Consider the following 19,765-nt stretch of genomic DNA (forward strand, 5'->3'; position numbering starts at 1 on the left):
CACTAAGTGCGCTAGGATTAAAAGGTGAAATGATCGTGGTGACTGCTCTTTCGTTCCCGAGAGACCGCGTGGCTGCAGAGAAGTCAGGCTGCAAGGGACGCTCAGGGTGTTTTGGAAACCCAAGGGCTGGAGAATGAGTCCAGCAGAGTGGAGTCTTGTGTACCCACAGTGTCTGTACCATCACATCCTACAGGCAGAACAGATGTCCTTCCAGGGAGGACAGAGAAATCCCATGGGAAGAACAGCCCTCTGGAGATGCTTATTGCTCTCTGCTGACCAGCAGAAGACAGGAGCCTTTAGCAAAATGACTGAAATTCAAAAGAGCAAATCCAGGCATTCGCAATCTAGTTCTCTGCGGATTATGTCCCATCAGCTAGAACCAGTCCCCAGAAGAGATGTCAAGGCTGAAAAAGGATCTGAAGAAAGTGGTTTGAAACAGACAGTGGTTTGGAAACACCAAACCAGGTTTCTTCCGAGTAACCTAATTTGTGCAGCACTGGACCATGCCTTGAGGTGAAATAGCCTGCTGGGCCAGGACATGCATGGAAGCATTTCCTGATCTAAACTAAAGTAGCAACACTCTTGGCTCACTTCCCACTACAGCCTGAACCGAGAAAATGCTCACCTGAAAACTCCTCACCTAGATCTTTAGGCTGTTTCCACCATTCTGCTTCATATATAACCTGCGAGACAAATTTTGGCAACAAGAGGCCACGGTATCAGATTCTGCTCCACCTGAAATGCAGGAACTCCGTTTTTAACACATCTCTTCTTCCCAGTAGGGGAACACCAACACACACCACACATTTTTAACACCAGAAGCAGGAACCAAGAGTGTCTTTGCCCACACTATAAAGCCATTTGTTATTTTATGCTCACAGGCCAGTTTTTGTTAACTCTGCTCTCAGCTCTTGCTGATCTTTTCAAGTAGTGATCTTTTAAAGATGAAGTTTTTTGGATTTTTTTTCACTCCCAAAATTAATTAAAAACCAAAGAAAATCCTCAACCTGACAAAAAACTCCTCAAACTTCAAAAAACAAAGCAACATTTACACGAGGATTGAGATCACAGGATGCATTTAAAAGCTCCCTATGACCTTAAATAATCAGATGAAGTTACCATACCCCAAGCCTTATCACCAACAGCAGTAACACAAATGATAGATGCTAATGCATTTACTAAGTAAGATCACAAAGGGTTATTATTTACTTTCAGGAGTAGTTTAAACAGCACTCTGCAGAAGTGAGTTACGTCAGCAGGTGCTGAAGCAAGCTCTTAAACAGCTTTCACCTACATCCACAATTTACTACCCACAGACCATCCTCACCACCTATCTCTTTATGGAGAAGTGATCCAGGCAACACCAGCAAGATCTACCTTTGCTTGAAAATGACATTTAGTAATTTTCATGACTTGAACTGTGAAAAGATAATTTTAAATATTCCACATTCTTATCACATTTTTTTCAATTCTAGACAAACTACTTTCCTGTAAACTGCACTATAATATGAGCTGCCTTACTCCCCTCACATGAAAATTGCTGCCATCCTCTTTTATACGATTCTCCATTATTCCTATTTTAAAAAAGTGTTCAATAAAAAAAATTAATTCAAAAACCAATACACCTGAAATATTCCACAGCAGCTCCAAGCAGAGCAGAAGTCTGTGCAGACACTGGATGGACAGCCTCCACACCACTACTGAGCCAAAGACTTTTCTCCAAGTTATGAACAAAGCCTTTGGGCAACTTTGTTCTGACTATTTGAGAATACAAACTTATTTATAACATGTGAATATATTGGTATTGGTTTTAGAGCAAAGCTTGAGATTTTGCAGAAGACCAAGCTCTGACAGGGCAAGCCTAACTCACCCCATGCCTACTTCTTATGCCTTTCTGAAGAGTCAGAGTGCAAAAAGACCACAGCTATCTTCAATCAGTAAAATAACACTTCTGAAATATACTGCATTTTTTATAGATAAAACTTAAAAGCAATAGTTAGGATACCCCATGGATGTTTTACCCCCAATCCACACTGGCAGAAGCTAAATACAAAAACAAAACCCTCAAAATCATTGCCCAATTTTATTTAAACAAGGTCAGATCACAAGCCAACTGCAAAATATGATTTGTCCATAATCTACATGTATGTGTGTCATCAAAAGACTTAGGAAATGAAAGGAATGTAGCCAAGACCCAGGATCCATAAACAAGAAACCAAGAAACTGAGATAATGAAAGCATCTGTCTGGCAGAAATGAAGAAAATGAGCTGTATAGAAAAAATTTTGCACTGCTGTTCATAAGGAAAGCCTAATAAGAACACCAGGGTCTTTCCAGAAATCATTCCATAATGTTGTAAATGCAAGGGAAACAGGAAAGAGTTCATAAGCAAACTCACAAAGCTGAAGTGGTTTGTTGCAAGCCATCTTAAATGCCTTTTTCTCCTTGGAAAATTTCAGTGTTGGAAATGACCTCAGCAATTTTTCAGTCGTGGGCATCAGCTCCAGATTCACCTCACTGCACTGGCAGTAGGGCTGAGCCTACAGTGAGCAAACCTGGAGCTACAGTGTGCACCGTGCACAGCCCTCCAGCACTCAGTGGGAAAAGACAGGAGCAAGAGACAGCCCAGGATGTGGCTGCTGATGTAAGGAACAGGAAAAGAAAGAAAATCACTGCTGCTCCTCCCTTTCTGCAATGTAAGATTTGGGGAAAGGCTTTACTCCCACTCTACAGTTTCAGCATTAGCTTTTACATTTTTCAGTGACAGCAAGTAAAAGCAGATCTGTCCTATGAATATGACTGAGCTCCAGACAACTGCCTGCTATCTATTTACATTGTGAAATATTCATTAAAAATCAACTGTTAAGGGACCCATCTTGATAAATGCTAGACAACAGATGAAACCAACAGAACTTCACATCCCCATGCCTTGCTGAATGGGGCCATCAGTCATTTTTAAGTAGTCATTTGTTACATTGTTTTATCCAACTAATTTATAATCACAATGAATTAAGACAAAACATCAAACTACAGCCTCTTTGCTGAGAGTAATCTAAACTGAAAAGCACATGACAAAAAGATAGATTGATGGTCAGTGCAAAGTAATTCCCTCTAGATTAATATATTTCACCAAGTTGATGTTTCTAGTCATAATTATATTCCAAGAATCCACTGAATGATGCTAGATGAGAAAGGTTTCTTAAGAGCAGCCACTTTCTTTCTAGAAAAACTGCATTTGTTTGCAAAACAGAGGGGACAGCTGTCAAGAAAAACCAAACATATCATCACACTGTTACCACTATATTAGCTATGCAAATAAACCATAAAACTTCCTTGAAACCTTCTCAAATACATTTTACAAAGTCATTTTTTATCATGACCAGACTTTAAAAAGCATGAAAAAGCAAAAAGATGAAGTCCAATGAACCCAAACTCCGCACAAAACCAGGGCAGATCCTGAGTGAGATGAGATGACCCAGGGGCTTGCCCAGCTGGCAGTGGAGCATGGGCTAGAGCCCAAGGGCTACAACCAGTAGGTTCTGCACCCTCCCATGCCCTGCTACATGCAGGAGCCAGAGGAGGTGAGGCAAGGGCACACAAGAGGTTGGGAGGTTGATGAAATGGGGTGGGCTTTCAACAGTTCAAGAAACACCTTCTTGAGTCCCTCCCTCTAAACAGCTGAGCTAAAGTTTGCTCTTGGTTGGTTTGGTTTCAGCTTTCTGAGGACATGACAGAAAATTAGGAGTCATCCTTATGCCATTAAACTCAGTGTTGTTCACCACTTTTCTAGCATTGAATGACTCAGAACATCATTAAACTTGATCAACTGAACTGCACAGTGTTATTTCTAGAAGCTGTTCATGAAACCACAGTGTGAGTGGTGATTGCACCCATGGCCACTCATTAAGTACAACCCAGATCTGTGCTTTTCCAATCTGAACAACCTCTTTTTCCCCTTTAGTTTTGCTCTCTGACCATCTTTTAGTCCTTTTTACCTGGTTTTGAAGTCTGGACCTTTATTTTGCCCAGAACCTTTGAGCTACAGTTTTTGTCAGTTACTCATTTCCTTGCCAGCTCCTACCCAAGTCTCACCCCCCTACACCCCCATTCAGCCACTGTACACTGAAAAACATAAACTTTAAATATCTGATTCAACAGACAAATTAACCTCTGGATGCAGCTGTCAGTATTATGGAAAATGCAGAAGTATCATAAGCTGCATGCATTCAATATACACATTTGCTGTCAGGTTTACTTTTGCATATTTCTTTTTTCTGCTAGATATTCATCTAACCTCATTTTATGAGACAGAAAGAATTATGCTCACTTTTCCTTCATCAATTGCATATATGCTTAGATATCACTTATTTATACAACACCACATTTACATATATTTTGAGGCAGACCAAGGAAGACCTTAAGTATACCAATATAACATACAGTCAATGCAATACAGGCTGTTTACACTCCCAACAATACACCAACATTTTCATGTCAGCAGTGAAAATCTTTCAAAACTAGATTAGTAGAGAAGCAATAAAACAAAAAGCTAAGGCAGGGTGCTGGCTGAAATCCAATCTCTTCCCTATTGGAGCCAGAACTTTATCAACTGATCTTAACAGTGACCACAGAGAAGCCTTCTCCACCTCTATTGCTTAAGCTTTCTGGAATCATTTCTTCCCAGAAAAGGAATTTTTAGCCTTGAACTTTGAATTCCTCCATGTAACCACATTTTTTTTCTTATTCAGTGACATGATTTAATCACGGTACTTTCCTTATATGAAAGACTGTTAGTAGGATTCAGAGCCCTACATTTGCAAAGGCTGCCAAACAGAATACATGTAAAGAAATAACTCAGAATCCCCTTCCTTATCTGCACATATTTAGAACAGCTTCCCCACAATTACTGTGGGATGTTATCAGAAGGGCATGAGAGAGTGGAACTGTGGCTTGACAAGAAAGAAGTCACCCTGTTCTCCAGTTCTTCCTTCCTCATTCCACCACTGTGTTAAACCAGAAAAGCAAAAGCAGAGAGAGGAACAGCAATACAGAGATAACAGAGATACAGCTCTCATGCAATTACAGAAACCTGCAAAAAGTTCAAATTCTTCCAGGAGTCTTTTGCTTTTGCTTGATCTGGAAGTCATCCCTCCTCTGCACAGACTCTGGGCATGACAGCCCCTCTCAAGAAATAAATCCGTAACTTTTTCTGCCCTGGTGTCCCTTCCCAAACCAAATACCTAAGACATAGCCTGTCCTAGTTACTTCTCAATCCAACACAGAAGATTATCACACTACGGTAGTACTGCTCTGTGCTGGCTCCTGGACAGCAAGAGTAGTCCACTGTAAAAAAATTATATCCAAAGATGGCTTACAGATTAGTTTGGTTTTTTACCCTCTCACACTTTCTGTCAGTGAAGTGCCTCCCCAAGCTTGTAAATACAGGATTTTATCACTGCACTTTGGAACGATGCAAGTAAGGTTTGGAAAGTATCAGTTTTTCACTCTGCTATTCATAGCCAAGAGATCTGAGCAGGGAAGCGTTTGCTCTGCCACAACACTGGCCCATCCCAAGCTATCAGACATCGGTATGGGCAGCAGCCGCTGACCTGTCAGCAATCAAACCAAAGGGAAATTCCTCAACATTCTGTGCTCTGCTTTTAGCAGGCAACAACTGCTGCCTCGTGTGGGCATATGGGTCCCTGACCCCATGGAAAAAATTGTGTACATTTCTGCACAGCTACTAATACCACTTTGTCTCTATCAGTGTTTAAATTTGGCTCTGGGAGGCTGGAGGTGTTTTCTGGGACCTGCAGCATACAAAGGAGACGTTCTATGGATGCTTCTGAAGATTGTTTTGCTGGCTGTTATTTCAGGAAACAAAATTCAAAGACACAGACGATTCCCTCAAATCTCATGCTGCTTGTGCATTTGGAGGTAGCTGGAATCAGCACATCCACTCTCTGTTGCGAACACTCAAGAAGTTTACCCAAGAAGGAATTACCCTCTTCTGTATCCAGGTCAGTAGTTCATAAACTGTAACACTTCTGAACCACTAAAAGCTTGATAAAACCAAATTATCACTGAGAAAAATAAGACTCTGTCTTCTTGAACTACTTTGCTAAGTTAATAGTACTGTAGACTTACATTTCTTGTACTGAACTAACACTGTGCTTTTGAAAAACAAAACCTGGGTTTTTTGCTGGTTTTTTGATAGTTTCCACCCCTGACTGGGATTCAGGGGTTGACAAAAGCTCTCAAGGAAACAGGCTTCCCACAATAACACCCCTCCTTGACTACTGGAGTTTTCAGAATGCTTTATTTAGCCAAGCTGCTGCACAGCATCTCCCTGGACTGTGCCCTGCATCCCAACTGTACCACACCTGCAGTTGTCAATACAATTAATTTGCTCTGGTGTAAATCCACAGGCAGCATTATCTGTGTTTAAACAGCCTTGGTGGGAATTGGTTATCATAGCATCCCAGAAAAAGATTATCCCTCATAGTCACCAATAACTCAGATTGGCAGAGATCAAGGCTTGGTGTATTAAAACAGTAGCCAGTCATGGAGGTCCACCAACAGCTTCTTCCTTTTTAATCATCACAGAAAACTCACAGTGCAAAACAACCTTCTCTGTATCACAAGAAAACAATGCACCAAGATAACTTTCAAAAAGATCATGTCCTGTTTGACTTCTTAAACAGCACCTGTCAATGATGCATCTGAGTGCCACTCCACAATATTAAGCATCACAGTCAGTAGCTATAATGGAAGACAGCATCCTTCTAATTCTCCCTTCATCTGTGCACAGAAAAATGATGAACACCACTATGTGTGAGCCCACTCAAACACCTGGCTTCAAAGGAATTGCCTATTTTCTTAACATACTACTGAATTTTCTGCTGGACATTCAGGTATTGTCAGCAAATACTGCATTAAGCCACAGCTGTTCAGCTACAGTATTCCTGTGCCTCAAAGACAATACAGCATGCAAAGCTCAGGCCAGTTATTTAAGCTATTCTGTTTTATAACACAGTGTAAATTTTTGATACTGGCATTAATACATATAATGCATATGGCTGTAAAAATGTCAACCAACTTTTATGGCTTTCCTCTTCATATGAATATTCAGTCATCCATTTGTCCCTAGATCCACTTCAATCCTGAAAAAGAAAATATTAAATCATGTAATCCATGTATTTTCTGAGAAGTTCAGCAATTTCTCAAGTATGTTGTGTATGCAAATACAAAAAAAATCTAACCACAGACATCTATTCCATAGTAAAACACAGCTCAGAACAGTAATTTTATAAGCACTTAAAACAAAAATGGATAAATACAACAAAAAAAGTATATTGGAGAAAGCCTTATGTTTCCTGTTAACTAATGATTTTAGTCAAAGGTCTGTGTTTTTAACTTCTGAGCTGTTATTTCAGCTCACCAAATCCCAACTGCTTTAATAAGTCTTCTGTGTACCACTATGTACCAGTACCCTGCATTTGTACAGGTAAACTTTCCAGCAGCTACAGAGGATGAGTGTTCTTTACCAATATTTCAAACTGTATTGCCCAGAAATACTATGCACAATCCCAACAGTGACACATTAAAAAACTGTCCAAGACCACCACAAAATCTGAATATGTATTTCTTTCAGGGTTTCCCACAGATACATGATCAGTTTAGTTATGAGGGCCACAAAGGACAGAGAGCTGCAGCATCCCTCCTGTGAAGAGGAGCTGAAAGAGTTGGGGTTGCTCAGCCTGGAGAAGAGAAGGCTCTGGGGAGACCTTACAACACCTTCCAGTACCTAAAGGGACTACAAGAGAGCTGGAGAAGGACTTTTTACATGGGCACATAGCATAAGACAATGTTTCAAAAGAAATGAGGAGAGATGTAGATTAGATGTTAGAAATAAATTCTTTACTGCAAGGATAGCGAGGCATTGGCAGAGGTTGCCCAGAAAAGTTGTGGATGCTCCACCCCTAAAAGTGTTCAAGGTCAGGGTGGATAGGGTTTTGAGCAACCTGACCTAAGGTGGGGGGCATCCCTGTCCACAGCAGGGAGGTTGAAACTAGATGAACATTAAGTCCCTTCCAACTCAAGACATCCTATGATTCTATGTTAATCTATAAAAGAAAAAAGTATATAGAGATTCAAATGTGTTTTGTGAGGCTCCTTCAGGTTTAAGAAAACGAACAAACCCAGCAGTCCAACTTCTTAAAAAAGCCTTAGGGGAGAAAAAAAATCTTCAGACGTCTAAAATTTAAATAATAGACAGGATGTCTTAAACCCCTTGACAGAATATGTGCATGTGTCTGGAAGCAAATGCTACTTACATATGTCTCTCTTAATAATGGAAATGGTGTGAAGTCAAGAATCTAAATCTGCTGTCAGATTTACTATAAACAATCTGCTGTTATTTTTCTGTCATTCAAAATAAGGTCATCCTTCAAATACTAGTAGAGCATCACCTGCCCGATTTTAAACCACATTCCAGTATTTCATTACAGCTGTATATACGACAACGTGACAGGTTTCCAAATACTACACAAACTTTTACAGAGAAAAGACGACAAGAAGCTCCCTTAAGAAAATAAAAATAGTCCATTCATACATTGTGTTATTATCACACTGACTAAACATCATGCCCTTGTATTTTATCTCTAAGAAAATATTAAGTTTAATGGAAGAAAGTAAGTTTCAAATATTTGCATGAATTATAAAAAGCTGCAAAGTTACCACAAACACTGACCTAAGTGAATATCATAGACTGCAAGCATGCTAACTGTTGTAGACCATCTTCTCTTGTGCATCTTGTAGACTGTCCTTCCCTTTCCTTATTTAATCTCCCTTGGCATTATTTGGATTAGTTCAAAATTTCATGTGGCAGATTCCTTTTTTTTCTTTTAAAACTGCACACTTGAAGAACCACCTTTGAGTTTATAGTTGCTCTTTCCTTTGTGCTCTTGTCCAAAAACGGGACAACTGGACCACATTTTCCATATCCTGGACCTACACGATGTGGTCACCTAACCTGTACAGGAAATTACTTAGCCATTTCCTTTTTTTAAATTAAATGCAATGTATCCAGAAGCTTCATGGAGTCTCCATGAGAGAAGACAGAGTTTGACCTGTAATTGTTTCCAGCTCTCCAGGTTTTCTCATCATTACTCCTCTCTTCATGCACACAGACACACATGTTCCTACGGCACAACTGACCTTCAAGTTACACACCAACGCTGGAGTCCTATTATGTTACGGTGGCTATGGTGACACAGCAAACAGGGTCTGTGTTCCAGAACTGACAAACCACCACCCAACCAGTCAGAGCTGCAGCTGTGGTTCTGCATTATTAAATCATGTCCAAGGGTCCTCCTCGTGGAAAAGCTACTTCTTCAGCAATGACAAGTAACTAGGTTTGCTTCTTAATGCTCTTCAGGTCTGCACAATTAACAAGCACTAAATTGCCCACATCCTTGCACCACTGGGTGTTCTCCGTTATGGAAGGGCCTCTCTTGTAGGCTGCTTTTGAGAAGATTAGGAGCAAACTTTTTGCCTCTGAAAATGGCATTTAACTAGTAACTTCACAAATGTTTGCCGTGATTTTCAAAAGTGCTGAAAAGCTTTGACTTCATATGAAAGGACTTTGAAATGCCTATGAAAAAAGGGCCCATCCATTCTGCCACATGTCACCACCATGAAACCCACTTTGGACTTTGGTTTCCAGTCCCTTGCAGTGAAATGGTACTTTCTACTATCAGGAATATGAAATCAGACATTGAAGTCCAAGTAGAAACACCTTCCATTTGCATCAATCAGGAAAAAAATCTACCTAATGAGGCAGCTGCACAGTATTTCTGATTTGAAATCTTTAAGTTAAAAAGGTTCTTCTTAAAAAGTAATCATAGAGCAAAGCACAAATCATTCTCAACAAAAGAATAAAATGTAAGTAGCAAACACACAATTATGTCCTCTTCTACCCAAGCCTAACTTTCACCTTAAAACTGTTTTAGGACCCCAGGAGTTTATGAATGCCACCAAACATTAGATTCCTTTTTCTACAGCAAGAAGAAGAAGCCAAGTAAATTTGGTTGGTTACACCTAGTCCATTTTGAAAACCTGTCTTGATCAGATTAAATGCCCTGGTAGTGCCACCCCGACCAGCAGAGCCACCCCCTGGTGGACCTCAGCAAGACTCCTGGACCCCATTAAGGAGCATGAGAAGAGTTTCAGGACAATAATGCTGAGCATATTTCAGGAAAAACAGAAGTCCCTACAGGTGCAGAGGTAGCCATCCCTCTACAAATGAAACACTTTTGAACATACAGACCCACATCAGTTCATTAGTTCACAAGTCCACACTGGTATCACTTGTACTTATCTTGTACATACTGATAATTTTAAAGGAAACTCACATTAATACATTAACAAATTACTCCTTGTGCTATTTTTACTCTTATAAATCAGATAGGTATGAGAACATACATTTGGAAAATAGCAACTCATTTGCAAAGTTAAGTCATTTGCTGAATCAGGATTTACTAACTTTTCCCTCTATAAAACAAACTCTTTATGTGGACATAATGGGCTAATCACCTTCTTACATCATCAATTTTATTTTTTAAAAGTATGCATTTTTCTTCTTGAAAGCCCTTAGTGCTGTATTTTGACTTCTGCAACTCCTTTCAAAGGCCCTCAGTCACACTAAACTGCCCCAAAATCAGCATGACTTCTCCCAAACTCATCAAGGCCACCCTGGCCATCAGGTAAGGCAGGATCACTGAAAGCTCAGTTTCAGCAGTACCCAGAAATGAACAGAGGTTATCCTCAACCTAGTGTTAAGGATAGCTACCCTTGTAGTAACAGTAGTCACACACTTGTCCTTTTTCCCTAAGTTTCTGACTCTTGCAGGAACATTCATGATCTCCATAAAGTGACACTTTGCATAAGCTACAGATAAAATATACATTAACCATAAGCTACAGATCCACAACAGTTCTTGATGCTTAAAACTGATATGGGATAGGAGATGCTGGCATACAGTCCAGCACTGTACTGAGCAAACCCCAAAGTCTTCCTCACCTGCATTTCAAGTGTCTCCCACTCTGACCTGTGTCTGGTCCCCAGGATACTTGTAAACTGAGTGCTGTACCACTGTAACTGAAACTAGCCAATACACTTTGCCACAAAGCTGTCTGCAAAAAAAAAAAAGTAACTTTGGAATTCTAGTGTAAGGCACAGTCCCACCAGCAGTCACTACAAGCTGCAAGGAAAACCATGCAGTACAGCCTAAAAGTCATTCAGTTTAGGCTGAGTGTAACTGCAGACCTCACAGGACCAAAGGATCACTTGCTATGCATCCTAACAATTGTAATCATAAGGGTTATTCTGTCTCCAGCTGAAGTTTTTGCTAATTTTTGATTGCAGCTGCTGTTCAAACAAGGACTTTAATATGCCAGCCCCTACACCAACATCTTTGTTGCTCTGCTGTAACATCATAACAAAAATATCTAAAGTTGCTCAAAATATTTCTGAAAATTACCTTAATGTTTCAACTTCTGGTTTTCAGATACTTTAATAAAAGTAAAGGGAAGCAGGAGGTAGAGAGCGGGATGCTTGTTGCTAGGTGATACCTAGCTCTCCTGAACTCCTAAAGACTGAAATATTTATCCAGACTCCCAAGAAGAACAACATCTAGCAGAGAGGAGAGACACACACCTGTACTAAAGCACATCAGGATTCAAAGTAAGAAGCAGCAACCCTGCCACCTGCTTGGTCCCTAGGGCACCTGAGAAGACTGTGGTCTGGGATGGGGATGATGCAGCTCCTCCTAAATTTCTACCCCAGTTTTTGCTGAGCCTATAAGGAGCAATGCCTCCAACACATCCATGCCAAACCAGAATGGTCTCAACACCATTGCAATCATGGCAGTGCAAGTAAATACATCCTTGGCTACCTGACCATAAAGCAGTGTTGCTTTCCTGATGCTTGGGATATTCTTCCCCAAACCACTATACTCTGACAACAGGTTTCCATTAAAAAAAAGTATGCAGCTGGCCAAATGTGGATGAACAATAAATCAACTGAACACACAACCTTCATGCTGTGTTCCTCCTGCTCCTCACTTTAAAAGGTTTACACTAAACATTCAACAAGTGCTTACACAGTCCTTCAGTAGAGGCTTAGAGGAATAAACATTATTCTTTACAGGGTCTTTTATTTGACATTAATGAATTATTCTGAACTGAACAGCTCCAAGAGTCAATCCCAGACCTTCTGAATCTTCAAGATGAATTCCAAAAACAATTTGTTCTCCTTAGAACTTAAATGTCTGGTTTGACAACCATTAAAGTTTCAGAAAAAGAGGACATCCTTCAGTAATACTTAAAAAGCCTTGCTACTGCATCAGTTTACCCAAATGAAATTAGAAGGTGTATGTGCACATCGATAATATCTTAAACATAAAATGGGACGAAGTTAAACTCGGGAGAAGTTTGAGTAGAGTCCTCAAATGACTGGATTTAGGTAATAATCAGTGGTCAATCTAGAAGAGTGCAATAAATTGCAGGGAGCAGAGAAAAATACAGTCAAATACTACTCCTTGACTTCTTATTCTAAAAGTAGTGCACTTCAACACCCAGTTGTTTGAAAGGATAGCTCTGAAACCTTGATACTCCCTTCACAATTCTAGCTTAAACAGAATGACATTGTTTTTCATTAGATTCAAATGAAACAAATAGTGATAAACACAATCACCCATCACTTTGGGCAGCTTCTCTGACATACAGAAATGCTCATGTTACTGTGCGGGACAAGGTCTGTCAGTTCACCACCTTATCCTCACACATAGTTCAAACACTCTTAGAGTGAAAATTTTATAGTAGCCTGTGGACTATGTCAAAGGACTTGATGAGTCTTTTCTTGCTACAAAAAATTTATTTTTTAATATATATATATACACACACACTTGTATATAAAAATATGCACGCATTTGCTCACAAATTTATGATGTTTTTTTAAAAAGTAATTTTCTGAAGGAATGTGCAGAAAGAATACTTTCTAATATATCATTCAAAACAACACATATTTTAAAGCTTGGATGAAAAGCCTAACTCCATTTCTGAATTGACAAAGAACTGCAATTAACAAAAAACAAGTCATCTTTTCCTGTTCAGACTTTCTTTTTCCCCTTTCTTCAGCAAACAGTGTATGTTACTCTCCGTATAAGGATTATTCAAGATTCATATTCATAAGGGCTTATGAGCATCTGAAAGAGGTGCTTAAAATAATATTTAAATATTTAAAAGTGGTTATTCCTAATTCAGATTGGGATTATATATATTCTGTTTGTACATTTTGTTTGGACTTCAGATGAAACAAATGCGATTAGGCGTACTAAAAATGAAGTCAAACTTTAAATCAAAAGGAAGGTAAACCACAGGAAAACTGCTTGTGCCACAAGTAAGGTAAGAGCGAAGAGACCTGCTAGTGATTTTTCCCTATCTCCACAATGGGGGAAGGGATAAAGATCAACCTCGGCAGCAGCAGAGTTCCTTCAAGACTAGGTTGACACAATAGATGATGCACAGGAAAGATCCTAACTTTATATGTTCCTTACTCTTATTTTGCTCTCATAACACAGACTAGCATTACCAGATACTATCACGCATTGTCCGACTTCTGGTTTAATGCTTTTACTCAAACTAGGTTTATGCGCAGTCCAGAATCAAGCCAGCTTTACCTGAGGTACAGGCAGCAGTACTTAATGTCTCTTTTCAAAGTTGCAATATAATCTTCTATATTCTAACTCATTCAAAAAAAAAAACAATTATTTTCTTTACATTCTGAATCCCAGAGACCACAAGAGGAATAAAGTAGCCTCACACTTGTATGCACTTATAAATGAAATGACCAGATTTTAAGAACCAGTTTACTTAGGAATACAATTTCTGTGGGGACCATGTCTCTGATGTTTCTCAATGCGATGGCAACCTCCTGAATACCTGATGAGAGGGAGGGTGGATGAACCCCCAAGGCCTCGTGCTACAAGTCCAAAGGAATGAGAACAACTTCACAGCACACCTGTGTCAAAATCTGCTCTTTGGTCAAGCCAACTGTAGTGAGCAGAGCTAGAGGTGGTTTAGCCTGCAAGAAAGTCTGAAACAGATTAATACTGCCTCAGATGGCAAATACTACCCTTAAATGACTCAAAATTTCAAAAGTGTATCCTCACAGTTGACTTCAGAGGGAACACCAAGACAATTGAAAAATCAGAGCAGGAATAAAAAATGTAACACTATGTAGTAGCTTATATAAACCCCGGCATGTCTTCCCTGTTTGCACTGTGCAAGATGTTGTAAAAGAAGTTAGAAAACAGCAGTAACAACCATCCCACTGCAGACAAAATACTGTGCAGCTCTCCACCACAGTGTCAAGCACTCTGAGCCAATTTTCACAGCAATGACACCTAAAGAATAAGCAAAAACAGAGAAGTTGTGCCCATTAAAATTCCTTTAAATGAGGGAACAAAATTGTTCCCACAAGCAACAGAAAAAAATGTGAACAAGCTTCAGGTTTATACATCACCAGAAGTTGGTAGTAAAATCAGTGTGGATATTGCTGATGCCTGCACAGGCAGCAAGAGTCAACACCTCGTCCCACCAAGCCCCAGCCTGGAGATGGTCACCACTTCAGAAGCGCCCACATATTCAACTTCCACCTCACTGTGTCAATAAACGCAAGATAAGTTAGCAAAAACCCAAACTGCGTTAACAAATCTATTTTGATCCTCCAAAGCAGAGGTGGCAATAGGTATGAGGTGGTCTTGACCTCTCTAACTACAGCCACAGCATCCAAGGACAGGCTTCCACAATTTACCCTAAAGCTGGGAAAAAAGAGCAAAGAAAACCCAGCACATGCTATTCCAACTTGTGATACACACTGAAGAAACCCAACTTCCAGGCTCAGCTATGTTTCTAAGAAATAAAGTTATAAGCTGGATGCATCCTGCTCTACATAGTAGGTCATAATACTCAGGTCCTATTCCTGCCTTCGCACAACAAATTCCAACACCGGATTTTTGACAACTTGAGCCCCTTCTTTTGCTTTCCATTAGAAATATATCAATAAATGTTTTTTTTTTTTCAAGAAAACAGCATGGTATCTACAGCATTGTATCTATCTATGTGCCTGGGTAGTTACATAATCAGGCTCTAAATGAGGGGCACTACATGACACCAGTGATGCTATTAATCAATTTAAGGAGCCTATTTGGCTGGCATCCTACAAATGTGGGTGATGAGTGTCTATTTTAATAGGAAAGTACACTCCTTAAAATTGATCAATTGACCACAAGTGTTTCAATTAATAATTTTTAATGTCTTTTCTCCTAGCCTGCCGTTCCTCGAAAGTGCAGACTGGCATTATTACTAATAAGCATCTCTCAGCATATTGGAGGCAAGAGGTTCCAAAAAGGGAGAAATCCCAAAATCTGTCAGTACAACATTCCCATCAGGCACTGACCAGCTTGAAATAGCTTCACTACCAGATTCAGCAGTTACAAATCTTTTAGTAGCAATTTGAAATCCAGAGGAAATCACTGAAGCATACTCATGCTCTTGATGCCTTCAGAAGGAATGAGGAGAATAAAATTTATCTTTGTACTGTTCCTAGAGAATTTCCACTGTAGACTCTCCCCAGCTTTTCAAGCTTCCCAATACATGGTAAACCTCAGCAAAAACCATCACATTAACCTTAGGAAATGGCACATGTGTCTGGAGATCCACCCAATATACACCTGGTCATATTCCATCAGCCTCCCTAGGCCTCATCATTTTCCTCCTTGTTCCAACAGCCCTCAATTTTGACAGGACACACAGATGCTCTGATTATTTTCCTGTTCTTGCTTAGACAGAAATATATTTGCTTCTCTCCTTTGGAAAAGGGGAAGTCTGGGAAACAATTTCATGCAGTATTCCAGGGGAACATTAATCTGCAAATCCAACTACATACTTAAATCCAAAAGTAGCCTGATTTCCAAAGGTAATTTGTACTTTCAAGTCTCCTACCGAGATGACTGCAGCAGCCTGCAGGACTCACCATCTGCATGCAGCAAGCCAGTGACATTTCATTCTGCAGACCAGCACAGGCAAACAACCCCCCCTTAATCATAGCTTGGCAATTGTTCACATTCACAGCCCAGAAACCATAACCTCAACAGCAACTTTAGCAGATAAAGTTCTTGGCAAGTGGCAGGTTCATCTCACCTACTGATGGACAGACACCTACACGTGTGCCAGCTGTCCTTCATGGCTCTGCAGCTAAGGACAGAAAGGGGCAGTGAAAGGGCCTGAGCCACTGGCACTGCAGCCAGTCCAGCAACTGCTCTTGACCAAAAATCATTTTAAATACATGTTGTCTGCAAAGTGAAGGGTACTGTAAGTTTTAATAGCTTTGTTTTTTTAAACCAGTCTTAGGTTCCTTTGTTTTCCTGATCAAACACTCTAAATTTTAATACTTAAGAAGAGACCATTTCAATGGAGCCACAAGGACCAGGAAAAGAATGCCATTTCTACAAGAGCTTAGAGGAGAAAAAAGGAAAAACAGAAAAGTAACTTAATCTGGTTAAATATTACTGTAAAGCAGGAACTGGTGACACCAGCCATGCTAAGTTTCCTGTATACCAAAGCTCATCAGTTGTACAGACATCACCATAAAAAACTATTACAAAAATTAGAAAATGAGAATGGTAAGAAAGTCACGTTGCCTGATTTAGTAAATGAGAGACAAAAACACTGCAATGAAAAAATCCTGTATTTTATGGGGAAACATACAATTGTAAAACCAAAGTTTTTCATGAACTTGGCCAGACTGCTGATCCCGTATTCTATGTTAGTGTAACAAGTCACCTCCAAGTTTATGCTCCCAATATTCTCACTCCCATAGTAGAAAGTGGACTCACTGTATTTAATTATCTTTCAGGGAAGAGAATGCAACAAATATATTAATAAACATAATCACAAGAGACATGAAAACCAGAGGCAATACCACTGAGGAGAAACACTTTTTCTTCCCCCTCAATACTCCAGGTGTAACAAAAACAGTGTGATGATATAGATGCTGTTTAGAATTAAACATGCCTTCTATCTGAGACACCCAAAAAACTGTTCTTTCCTAACCTACATGATCCATAACCCCCACAAACTATCGTGACTCAGAACACCATGGATTACATGAACAAATTGACTCACCACTTCCCCAAGGTTTAAATTCAACAACTCCTTGACAATCAAAGCTTTTGTTTTTTTACCAGTTTCCTTTGATTACTTTTTTGATTTGCAGGTAACACCTGACATGATACATGACTTCAAATGCTTAAAGCAGTTCAACTGGCAATAGGAGACACATTAGCTGAAGATGGATTGGGGTTAACCTATCCTCAGCTTATTGCCAGAAACACATATATCTGGTATTCTGCAATTTTGAGGAAACTCCTAAATTAGATCAACTATTGAAAAATATTTCTGTAATTTGATTAAGAGATAGCCAACACAACTTCTGCTATTTTACCAAACAGTTGCCCATCATCTACCATCAGTATGGTGGAGTTTACCATGCCTTTTCTACCAAGTACTCCCTTAGGTGACACAGTTTCTTCTTTCCACGTTACTCTAACACAGAAACACCACAGTTGTCCATCTCAAGCCTTAAGGATGCTCGCATCTTTCTCAGGTTCAAGAACCCTTCAGCCACCCTTGAGACAGAGGGTCCTTGCCCAGGAGGGAAACGCTCCCCTCTCAACCAGTGGACATCCCTTCCCACCTTCCCCTGCTTCCAGGATAGGCTCCTGGTCGGTGAGTTGGCAGCTTCTGCAGCTCAGACGCAGCTGCCCCTGCGCACACCCCACCATCAGTGCCATAACTGGCACCTTCACAGCCCACACTTGAGCTGTGTGAGCCTGCTAACCAGACCACCCTGTTCTCATCCCATGGAGTGAGCAGTCTCATGTTCCACTACCTGACATTCAGTGGCTTCAAGAGAGTTTAAAATTATAGTCTAAAACGAGGTGATGTAGAATTTGTGAGCCCAACACTCCTCTGTGACTTGTCCCACCTACCCTCATCACTACTCTTACCACAGCTCTCCCTTCACTCTCTTCCCTGAGTTTCAATCTTGGGCAGATCACTCATCCAGTGGCACTAATCCAACAACAACCCTCTCAGTATTGCTGTAAGTGGCTTTATTCCCACTAGAAAGCAAAATCCTGACTCCATCCTGCTGTTTAATCCATTACTATGAACGATTTCAAGGTTGGGTTTCTTTTTTAATACAAAAGCTAATTATTTCTCCTTATCCTAAGTTGTGCTCCTGATTATTCATTAGGTACAAATATTCCCCGTTCTCCACCTTCTGAGTTTTCAATATCCTGAATTCACTGCTAGCAGAAGAGAAGGCAATACTACCTACTCCAAGACACCATGGATCACAACTTGTCTCACACAATGCTCTCCCTACTGGAGAGGTTTTGTTACCAAAGACAAAGCAATCATGAGAGCATCACCACAGGAGCAAACTTCAGTTAATAACACCACCAGACACAATCAAAATCCTGACAGTGGTCCAGAAGCAAACAGCAGATTTCACTGCATGTTGGAATACTAAGAAGTTCTGAAAACAGATTTATTAAAAGCAGAGGTAGCTGAAACAGTCTTTGTAATAAACATAAGGAATACTGCAAACAACTTAACGTTCCCACAAGTGGCAAGTGTCATCATCCTAATAATAACCCCTACCGAGCTGCATCCTGTAGCATTATCACAATTAAGATTCTGTTAAAATACCCATTACAAATATCTATTTTTAATTAACTGTAATTCAGACTTATAATATGAAGCAGGTTGTAACTTGATGATCTTGATGATTTTCATAAGACAATGAATTAAAGATTAGAAAAACAAAATAAAGATTAGCCTCTTGGGGAGGAAAAGGAAATCAAACCAATTTCAATATATATGGGAGAAAGTAATATAAGTCAATAAAAATAAAAGTTATATGTTTTTTTTACACAGACCAAGTTTTAGAGATAATAAAAAAGTAAACCACTGAAAATAAGAGCCCCCTAAGTGTGCATTTACAGTTTAAAAAGAACAGAACAAAAATCAGTGTTATAGCCCTGAAGTTGATATGGGAGAAAATATGGAGGTGAAAACAATGTCTGCTCTACGCTCTACTAGACCCTTCACAGCTTAGCTTAAAAAAAAAAAAAAAAAAATTTAAAAATGCATGCAGATATTTATACAAACCCACACAGGCAATGCACATAAGGGTTAAAATTCAAACTGCTTTCAACAGGGCCATATTCAGCACACACAGATTTACTATTCCTCCTTGGTCCATCAGGCCATGGTACCAAACCAAAGGCTTACAGCTGGGAGGGTTAATAGGGCTTCTTACATTTAAGTGACATTTTCACCAGCTCCATCACTTTATGTCTTAATCCCATTCATGCATTAGTCAGATTATTTTGCTTTTCCAACCTGATACATGGAGAGAGCCCACTTTTCTCATCTCTCTTTCCTTTATCAACTGACCAATTGACAAGAACATGAGATCAGTACGGTGACCCACCCTCCCCTCTGCTTCCATGTCCTGCTGTGCACAGCAGGCAAGCTAAAATACAAGTGTCAAGCAGTCACCAAATCTCGACAAGCCCCTAATCTTAAGGGCATCAAATATGGTTAAGTCATCCTCTTTTATGGGAAAAAAAA

The 19,765-nt window shown here is 39.8% G+C and overlaps 1 protein-coding gene across 8 annotated transcripts in view; it reads right to left on the reverse strand.

The window, feature by feature from the left end:
* Positions 1 to 19,765, reverse strand: part of KLF12 (KLF transcription factor 12) — a 240,667-nt gene that overhangs the window by 162,355 nt on the left and 58,547 nt on the right. For 6 of the 8 annotated variants that reach the window (XM_063149434.1, XM_063149438.1, XM_063149432.1 and 3 more), the window contains exon 2: positions 7,099 to 7,162. The exons of the other annotated variants lie outside the window; for them this stretch is intronic. In XM_063149434.1, coding sequence (XP_063005504.1) covers positions 7,099 to 7,119 — 21 coding nt within the window. In that variant the 5' untranslated portion in view covers positions 7,120 to 7,162. The remainder of the gene's footprint in view (positions 1 to 7,098; positions 7,163 to 19,765) is intronic. 8 annotated transcript variants of the gene reach the window in all.

The sequence above is a fragment of the Melospiza melodia genome, chromosome 2 (assembly GCF_035770615.1).
Source record: "Melospiza melodia melodia isolate bMelMel2 chromosome 2, bMelMel2.pri, whole genome shotgun sequence".
NCBI lineage: Eukaryota > Metazoa > Chordata > Aves > Passeriformes > Passerellidae > Melospiza > Melospiza melodia.